Here is a 10,171-nt window from a genome sequence, read left to right on the forward strand (position 1 = left end):
GGTATTAGTTATAATGAATATTGCTTTGGCATGATCTATCACTAAAATAATACCTTATAAGTGGCGCTTCTTAATTTTGGTTTATTTTGAAGTACTATGGACTACTATGGATAACAATAAACAGACTGTAGTCAGTAATTAATTATCTACTGTACAAAATGCATATACAGTGTAAGCTACATGTCCAGTACAATGCAGACAGCTGACCATGACACCAGGGCCGGTTCTAGACAGGCACATATGGGGGGTGCAGTCAGAAATGTGAAGGGGGCATCATGTGTACACATCATGTTCGAGCACTGTTTTTTACCCTGTGCTTAGAACTACAGTGTGGGGCGGGGTTTTACGTATGGGTCTGTCAGACAACGGTAATTTGTCTTCAGTCTGACAAATTCAGCGCACGTGGACTCATCGCTGTGCTTGTTGTAACTGAAAAAACGCTGCAGCTTCTTCCAAGCCTTTCCACTCCGTGACCGTGCTGAAATCCGACACGACACTACGTTAGGCTACGTCTTGACTCACTTGCATACGGACGGTCATTGGATGTTTACCGAGGGCTCAGGGGAGGAGAGTGTGTGTGTGTGTGCGTGTGTGTGCGTGCGTGCGCGCGCTGCAGCCTGTGAATGAATACACACAGCGGAGGGACAGAGACACGAGGGAAATCTAATACCGTATTGTGTGTAGTGTCCCCCTCTTGCCCCTGCGTAGAGCCTGCCTCGCATGACACACTTATGTGGTTCTTCCCCAAACTGTTGAGACAAAACTGGAAGTGCACGAAAAAAGCTATCACAGTACTGAAACATGAAACTTATTTTAACACATGAAAATGTACTGCTGAAAGTAGAATTGCACTGATCACATTCACAGTTTCTATGCAGTTACAGTTTTGTTTGCAATTGGACATTCATAGATTGTACAGCAATAGTTTAATCCAAATAGCATGTGGTCAGTACTTTGAACTTTATTCTGAATTTGAGTGAATGACTAAATGAATGAATAGGATTTTGTTTTACTTTGAAGCTTCAACAGTGCTCTTATTTGTATCATAGTAGAATTTTACAATTATGTAGAATTAAAATTGCAGAGGAGCCAGCAGATGTCGCAGTGGCTCTATGATGCCAGAATGTTAACCCTTTCAGCTTCTGTGTCCATACAACTGACATTATGTTTTTGTTGTCTGACATGTTCTGATTGTGCTGAAATATATATTGCAATCTGAGAAATAATAATGTCCATCAGAATATAGATCAGACTGAAATTTGAAGACATTTGAAGCAAAATCTAGAAACTGCAGTAAGGGTTAACTCTGTCAGCACTAAACCATATATAGTATAAATCACTTTATTGGTTTCTTGGCATTATTAGGATTAGGAATTATACAAGATATATAAAAGTATTACTTACAACCACACAGTACTCATTTATTTATTAACAAATACAAAATACATGAAAACACAGATCCTGATTTTACACCTTATTTGGCTGCTAATATCTTTACAAATGTTTTTTCAACCCGGAATATATTTAATTTGGTGTCATTGTGGTGACAATAATTTAAGTCACCGTGCTTGGTAATAATGTCCATGGTTTGCTGCAACCAGCTCATAAATCATGTCCAAAAGTTCTACTACATGAGCTTCCCTATGTCTGTTATCCAGCACATGATATCTACCTCCACATTTTTGAATGAGCCATTCCAAGTCTCCATTCCTCTTTATGTGTTGTTGTCCACTTTCTCCAAGAGCCTCTGCCCATGTAAACAGAACAAGAGTATGCCTCCATGCAGCCTCCCCCAGTGTGGCCATTGTGCACTCCACTGCTTTCCTGTACTGACTTGTGAAGGTTAAATAAGCAGGCAGAAGTAGAATGAAGGCATGAGGTCCAGGTGTGCACAGAGAAACACTGTGCATGAGATCCTTTTGAAAATTCATATTTATTTCTCTGGAACATCTCCATTTTATCCCATGGGGCTCCACAACTAGTAAGGGTTTTCCAGATATGTTTCCTCTCCATAGGTTGCCAACCTTGACATCTTGCCCCAGTATGGTGTGTGTAGCTGACTGGCGTGATGACCAAGCTTCTCCTATGAGCATCAACTTGAGTTCAGTAAGTGGGTAGAATAAACCTTGAGCCTCCTGGCCATCAGAACTGGCTGGTTCAAAGAATTCCTCAGTTTCAACCTCCTTATTAATTGTGCCTGTTGCCTGTCTGTTTGCTCCATTCCTTTGTGGTTCCATCTTATCCTCTGGTCCACTGCTTTTAACTGAGCATGCTAATTCCTCTTTCTCACTGTATGTGATTTCAGATGATGAATCCATTTCCACACTGTGGTCATCCTCTGCTGCACTGTAATTTCCATTTTCTCCATCATAGGTTCTACTATTGATTCCAACCTCTTGGCACATTGTTTCACATTTATGTGACCATGGTTTAAAATCAAGACTGGGATTAATTTTGATCATTTTAAGCTCCTTGTTATACAGATATTTCCCCCACTTTTCCAATTGCAAGGACTTCATCTGCAACATTTGTTTCTCAATGTTTATCTCACTTTTCTGGCTCTCTAATTCTGCTGTATGATTTTCCAGATATTTCTTCTTGGATTCAAGTGTTACATTGAGTTCATTCAACTCTTGTTCTGTTTTCTTGAATGCTTGATCTCTCGACCTTAGATGTAGTTCACGTTTTTCTATGTTGTGCTTCTTTATATCCAATTCTTTATATCGCTTACTCAGGTCTTGTTCTTTGTTTGTGATGCTGTTCTCTCTGATGTTAATTTCTTTCTCCAGGTCACATAATTTAAGCTGTTTGGTTTCTAAAGAATGATTCATTTCTTCAAGTTTTTCTTGCTTTGTCTTAAGATCATTTATCATGGTGTCATTTTGCTCTTTGCTCATTTGTACCTCTTTTTCCCTTTTCTGTACAATTATCTCTCGCTTTTCCAAATATATTTCTGAACTCCTAATATTTTCCTCTCGTTTCTGAAACTCATCCTCTTTCTTATTCAGTTCTTGCTCCCTTTTTGCTAAGGTCTCTCTGAAATCTTCTAATTGGCTTTCCCATTTTTCAGTCATCTGGTTTTGTTGGTTGTTTAAAAGCTGTTGCTGAGCTGGTTTAACCTCCTCATTTGTGCCTAGTAGCTCTTGACTTTTTAGTTGAAGGTTATTTTCTCTTTGTGTAAGCTCCTGTTCTTTTTTATAAAGCTCATTTAACTGCTGAACCAAATCATATTCATTATTAGTCAATTCAGTTTGCCATTTCTCATTATTTTGTTTGCTTTTCTCCAGATCCTGTGCCTTGACTTCACACAACTTTTCTGAATTCAGGAGCTCTTGCTCTATTTTCTTAATTTCCTTTTCCCTGTTGTCAAGATTCTCTCTGAGATTCTCAAAGTCTTTCTTTTCTTTTTGAAGATTACTTTGTTTTACCAAAAGTTCATCTTGCATTTTTATCAGTTCTTTTTTGTTCTCTTCAAGGTGTTGTCTAATGTTCTCATGTTCGTTTTCCTGTTTTTCAGAAAAATCTCTTTGTGCTTTTTGCTTACTTTCCAGTGTTTTCTCTGCAGCCTTGTACTCTGCATATTTTTTCGCAATTTGTTTTTCCTTCATATCCAAGTCTTTTACTCTATCTTTAAATTCTTGCTCTTTTTTATAAAGCAAATCCTCCAAATTCTTCAGTTCTTGCTCCCTTATTCGTAATGAATCTTTGATGGTCTCTGATTCATTTTTCATTTGATCAGTTGCAGCTGCCAGTATTTCTTGCTTTTTCAAAAACTCCTGTTCACGTGCTTCAATCTCTTTATTTGTTTCTAACAGGTCTTGGGTTTTAATTTGAAGTTCATTTTCTCTCTGTAAAAGTTCCTCTTCTTTTTTCTGAAATTCAGTTGATCTTTGCATCAGACTATTTTCCTTTATAGTTAGTTCTGCTTGCCATGTTTCGAAATCCTGCTTGTTGTGCTCCAGTTCCTGCATGCATTTTGCCAGTTTCTCCATCTTGAAGTCATATAACTGCTCTGATTCAATTAACTGTTGCTCTCTTATGGTGAATTCCTTATCTTGGATGTCTAAATTCTCTCTGTGGCATTTCAATTCTTGTTCTTGATCAGTTTGTTTTACTACAAGTTCCTCTTCCATTTTTTTCAAGAAAAGTTCTTTCTCTTCCAGTTGTTTCTTGATATTTTTTCTTTCCACTTCCTGCTTTTCAGATAAATCCCTCAGTTCTTTGTGCTTGCTTTCAAGTTCCATTTTTCTTTCTGTCAGCTCCTTTTCTCTTCTCTCTAAGTTTTCTTGGAGTATCTGGTTGTTTTGGCACTGGCATTTCAGTTTGTTTTCCTTTTCACTAACTTCATGTTCTCTTATATCCAGCTGCTGTTTTTCATCTGTTAGTTCTTTTTTTCCTCTTTCAAACTCTTGCATATTTTTACCTAAGATTTGCTCTCTTTTGCAAAGCTCCAGCTCTCTGTTGTGAAGTCTTTTTTCCCACTCTGCATCTTTAATGTCCATTTCCGCAATCCTTTCCGAAAGTCTCTCCTCATAGTATTTTTTCATCTCTTCAGTGTTCTTCTCCAGCTCTTTTTTCATTTCACTCATAACCTCCAGTTCCATTTGTTGTGTTTGATTTTTCTGTTTCAACAAACAAATCTCATGTTCCATCTTTTCAATGATCTCTTGGTTCAGTGCATCTTTGATTTTTCCCATTTCTTCAGATTGGTTGAGTATTTCTTTAATATCTTTCTCTCTGCTCTCATTTTTTATTATCTGGGACTCCAGGTTCCTTTTATAGTCCTCACATTTTATGTGAATTTCATCTAACTCCTGAATGAGTGCTGCATTCTGACTTTTTAGATTCTTCACCTTTACCTGGACTTCATTTAGCTGCTTTTTTAATTCTTCTGTGTGGGCACCATTCTCTTCATTCTGTTGTCTCAGATGGTTAATAGTGTTCTCCTTCACCTCTAAGATCTTCCTTGTGTCGTCATCTTTTTTTCTAGCGTTCTCCTCATTTAGATTCTTCATTACCTCTAGTTCCTCTTTTATAAACACATTTTCTCTTTTTAAGAACTCCTCCATCTCTTTGTACTCATTCTCCCAATATTTTATCCTGGAAGTGTATTCAGCCATTTTTGCTTTACTATCATTTTGCACATTTTCCATGGTTCTATGTTCAGCATCAATAGTTTGTTTCAGTGTTTCAATCTCCTGCTCTTTGTCTATGAGTTTTTTAACCAAGTCACTGATTTCTGCATCCTTCTCTATCAGTTTATTTTGGATTTCAACATTTTTAGCCATCTCCTGTTCAACTTCTGCATCTTTTCCCTCAAGTTTCTCTGCAAGTTTAGATAAATTAAATACAGCATTTTCATGTATTTGTCTCACAGCTTTAGAAGCTTTCACTTCTTCTCTATAAGCAACTTGCAGCTCTTCCATTTCTTTTGTCATCAGCTCTATCATTTCAATAAGTTTAGTATTCTCTGTTTCCCTCTTTTCATTCATTTCTCTCAATCTTTCCTCTTGCTCTCTTACTTTATTTTCAGTTTTCAGTTTAATTACTTCCATCTCTTTCTCTTTCTCTTCAAGAATTTTCTCAAGTTCATTTTTCTCTATTAGCCGTCTCTCCTGCTCTTGATTTTCATTTAAAACATCTTCATATTTTTGTTTTAAATCTGCCATCATCTTCTGCATCTCCTTATTTGTTCTTCTTATCTCCTCTTCATCCTTCTTTTTGTGATCCAATTGCCCTTTCAGCCCATTTTCTGTATCCTCATGGTTTTTTATGAGCTCTTCTTCTCTATGTTTTCTTTCTTGCTCTTTTAAAATGCTGACACGTTTAAGCTCAATGACATTAACTTGCAGCTCATCCACTTTTTCTTTTAATTCTTCATTCTCTTTTTCTGTTTCTTCTAATTTCATTATAATTTCTTTCCTCTCTCTAAACCCCTGATTGAGAGCTGCAATTAGTCTGCTGTTTTCCAGGCTTAGCTCCTGAATCTCTCTTTCCCTGTCCTCTGTTAACCAAACCATCCTCTCTTCCAGCTCACTCATGATGCTCTTTCTGTCATCATCAGTTCTTTCCATTCCCTCTTCCCTTTCTCTGTTTTTTTTTTCTGGTGATTTGACTTTATCTTTCCTCCAGTCAAAAATCCGCCTGATGCTTTTCATCTCCCTCTCTCTCATTCGCTTGAGCTCCAGCTCTTGACGCTGAAGCTTTTCGTTAACTTCTTTCAGCTTTACATTGACCCTTTCGTTCTTTTGCTTGCCGAGCTCCTGAATCTCCTGCACAACTGGTGAGAAAGCCTCACATCGATTACGTGAAACCATTTTCTCAATCTTTTCTAAAAGTGCAGTTACCTGAGCTTTGGAGCTGTCACCTTCCAAGACAATGCTGCTGATGACATGATATCTTTGTCCACACTTCTCAATCAGCCAATGAAGATCTCTCCCTCCTCCTTGGATGTGTTGTTCAATAGTAACACCCTCTCTCAGCTGATCACCTCTTGTGAATAGCAGTATGGTATATCTCCATACTCCTTCCCCGAGTAACTCCAAGTGCTCTTTTACTGCTGTAGCTCTGACTAAGGCATCCACCCTCAGCGTCAACAGAAGGGCATGGGGACCAGGAGGACACAGTGTCACACTAGCACAGATCTCACGCTTTATTCTTTCTGTTGTGATTCCTTCAGGACCACCCTCCCATCCAGGAACATCCACTACTGTTACCAGTCTTCCAGAGATTTCTGCTTGCTGCCTTGAACATTCCTCTGTGGCCTGGCCTGTTAGGAAAAATGTAGACCCCCTGAGGATGGTATTCCCAGCAGAGCTTTTTCCAGTCTCTCTTTCTCCAAGGAGGATGAGTCGAAGATCTGGGAGACGCCGAGATCCCCTGGAGAACAAACTCGCTTCATCGAGGTCCTCAGGCAGTGAAATATCAGCTGTGTGAGACAAGAAATCATATAAATAAATCAAGTCAAGTCACTTTTACTGTCACATCACCATAGCTCATATGCCTTGGTGAGTGAAATTCTTGGGAGTGCGATCCAGAAGACAATTTTCTGCAGAGACAATTTACATACAGGTGAAAATGTGCAAATGTGAAAATGTGCAAAATGCTCATACATAGTACACACAGTGTACTATTAGACATACTTACAATAACACTACACATTATATACATTATGTACTTAGAGAATATCAGATTGCCTTACTTGTCAGCACAGCTTTTATGATCCCTCTTTGTGCTTGAGTCTCCATTATTCTTTGTTTCTTTCTTCTTTCTCTTGCTCTCCGTTTCCCCTCCAACTCAATCCCTAGTAGTAAAGGGTCACATTCATAATGTCTTCCTCCTCTTTCCTTTACCATCTTTTCTGTTTTCCTTATCAGTTCTTTCACCTGAGCACCATCTTTGCCACAGCGTTTGTTTTCAAACACATGGAACCTGTTTCCACACCTCTCAAGGAGCTTCTGAAGAGATTTTCCAGCATTTTGTATTCTTTGTTCAATGGGAATGGAGCCTAGTTCCTCCCCACGTGTGAATAGCAGCATAGTGTGAGTCCACGCTGTCTTGCCCAAAAGTTCCATGTGTTCTTCAACCTGCCTATAGTAGTCCTCTGTGACCGAGGCAGAGGACCGTATCACCAGAAGCAAAGCATGGGGTCCAGGTGGACAGATTGTCACACTTCTCATTGTTTCTCTTGTCACCCAGCCCGGAGTGCCATTGTTAGAATAGTACCATTCCCACCCCGGAGTATCCACAACTGTAACACGATAGCTTGCTATGTCAGCTCGTCTTTTTACACACTCCTCTGTCGGCTTTCCACTCTCAAATCCTCCAGCCATTCCAAGAATGGTGTTTCCTGAAGAACTTTTCCCAGTTCCTTTGCGGCCTAGTAGCACCATACGCAGCTCTGGAAGAGGTGGGTTATCATTATTACGGCCCTCTGCTGTCTTTTCTGCAGCCTGCTGTTTGGCTTCTGCAAGAGATAACGAAAAATTAAATAAATGTCTTTAAACTAGCAGTTACTATGTAATTGTATGTATGTACAGTATGTATGTATGTATGTATGTATGTATGTATGTATGTATGTATGTATGTATCTTTTTAATTAAATAGCAGAAGTCAAGATTTTCTGTAAATGTTGTATAAACATACATCAGTACAATGTGAAGCATGCTGTACATGATGGAAATTAATCCTTCACTCATTAGGGAAGCTTTACAACAAACACTCCAGCATCAGTGCTATAGTGCTTGTGGAGCTGTGAGTAAGATCTCCAGTATATGAGCAAACCACAGGATGTGGAATTTCTCAGAATGAAATACAAAAGAGAATGCTAGTGTTGTAATGAATACTAAAAAACACAAACACGCACACACACACACACACACACACACACACACACACACACACACACACACACACACACACACACACACACACACATAAACACACACACAAAAGAATTTCTGAGTAGGCAATTTGCTTCCAGACTTCCAGACTAATTCATGCTAGCAGCAGAAACAAATAGCCCACCCATCAAGTGGCTGTAGTGCTTACTTCCTTGTATAAAATGCTTCATAAAGGACAGAAGTTTGCTTGTATTCATATTAGAAAATCCTTCTCTGCGTGCAACTGTGACACAACAATTTTTCCCCAAGCAATTTCTTTAGGTGCATATACTAATTTTATATACTTTAATACCGTATATCTTTTCATATCCTGTGTGATGTCATAAAAGCCCAGAAATCTATTTTACAGGAAACTATGGCACTATTTATACAGCTTACCAGCACTGAAGGGGTGGGAGCTCTCTGCCTCCATCATTCTGCTTTATCGTCCAGCCTCAGTTGTCTTTTCTTTGATTTGGATCCACTTATTGCTTTATTCTCACCATTGTTTTAATGTAATCTTCTTATAACAGACCATTCACTTTCGACAAGTGAACAAGAGAATGTCACGTGATTAACCTGTGGTTTCTCTCTGACTTGCAATACAACACAGGAAACAGCATATACGGGTGTTGCATACAGACACAGACAGAGCGGAAATCATAAAAACTTGGTGGTTAAACGTTCTTTAGTAAAGAGTGCCATCTTCACACGCTATGTGTCTACTTCAGATTCTTTTAAAATTTATTGTACACACTTTACTCTATACACTTTATTGTGTTACACATTGTACATACAGGTTATAGTGTACTAGCATGTACACAGGTTCCCAACCCTATTCCTGTAATACCCTCTGTCGTGCATATTTTAGTGTTTCCCCTGCTCTAACACACTCACTTCATCTTAAGCTGTTAATTAGCTTATTAAATGAATCAGGTTTTTAGGAGTGCAACATGTGCAAGACAAGCAGTACTCCAGGACTAGAACTGTGAACCTCTAGTGCAGTACAATTAATCACATGTTTCACTGTAGTAAATAAACTAAGTGCTTACAGAGAATAAGTGCCCTTCTGACCGTTTAGTAAACCGTCCTGAAAACAACGCTGTAATGAATTAAAATATGTTTGTCTGTTGCGTGATTCTAAATCAGTAAAGTTTAAGCATTTTAAATCTGATTATCCCAAAAAAAATTTTAAGGGACAAAATCACATTTAAAGATTACATTCCAATTTTACTCAAAGATAAAGTGTCTACCTTTACCTTTACAACATAATTGTTAGAAATTACTGGGACAATTCCCTGCCAGACCACCAGAGGGACAGGTGTGTTTTAGCTTGTTTAAGGTCATGTGTTCTCCCAACTGTTGTCACCTGTTTCTCGGTGGGGTCTCCGTTGTTAGAAAGCCAATGTTGACATTTGAAATCACCAAAACAAACACGCCCCTATCCCAAATGAGTCCCACCCCAGTATTGATAGCTCTGCCACACACATACACCAGACAAGTATAACCCAAGTATAACCCAGTATTATGGCGGAACCTGTTTGAGCAGCTGACGGAGGGGATATTTTTATCAATAAATGAACTCAATGAGTAATACTATGGTAATACAAATGTGTTTTTGTAGTACTGTGTGTTGTACCATGAAAGGAATCTCCGTTTCACGCGGAAGATGTTCAGTTCTCTCCAGCGCTGAAAATCTGATCCTATATTAACACGGGTCCTGCTTCTTGCCTTATTGTAAGCCTTTCTTCGCTTTCTTTCTTTGTTTTTATGTCTTATGTTAAAACCGC

The 10,171-nt window shown here is 38.6% G+C and overlaps 1 protein-coding gene across 1 annotated transcript; it reads right to left on the minus strand.

Moving 5' to 3' along the window:
* Window positions 1–1,411: 1,411 nt before the first annotated feature.
* si:dkey-185m8.2 (trichohyalin) lies at window positions 1,412–8,978 on the minus strand. Its single transcript, XM_060874952.1, has 3 exons — window positions 8,781–8,978; window positions 7,202–7,966; window positions 1,412–6,928 (listed from the first exon to the last, which is right to left on the minus strand). Exons 1-3 carry the CDS (start codon window positions 8,815–8,817, stop codon window positions 1,560–1,562), a joined length of 6,171 nt encoding a protein of 2,056 aa, XP_060730935.1. The 5' UTR covers window positions 8,818–8,978; the 3' UTR covers window positions 1,412–1,559.
* Window positions 8,979–10,171: the final 1,193 nt, after the last annotated feature.

This window comes from Tachysurus vachellii, chromosome 7 (genome assembly GCF_030014155.1).
Source record: "Tachysurus vachellii isolate PV-2020 chromosome 7, HZAU_Pvac_v1, whole genome shotgun sequence".
Taxonomy (NCBI): domain Eukaryota; kingdom Metazoa; phylum Chordata; class Actinopteri; order Siluriformes; family Bagridae; genus Tachysurus; species Tachysurus vachellii.

Bases quoted from the DNA above. Each gene is read 5' to 3' on its own strand.
- si:dkey-185m8.2 (XM_060874952.1), bottom strand. From the start codon at position 8,817: ATGATGGAGGCAGAGAGCTCCCACCCCTTCAGTGCTG. The intron at 7,967-8,780 runs GTAAGCTGTATA...TATCTCTTGCAG, and splicing joins CTCCCACCCCTTCAGTGCTG to AAGCCAAACAGCAGGCTGCA. The intron at 6,929-7,201 runs GTAAGGCAATCT...TGTCTCACACAG, and splicing joins CATAAAAGCTGTGCTGACAA to CTGATATTTCACTGCCTGAG.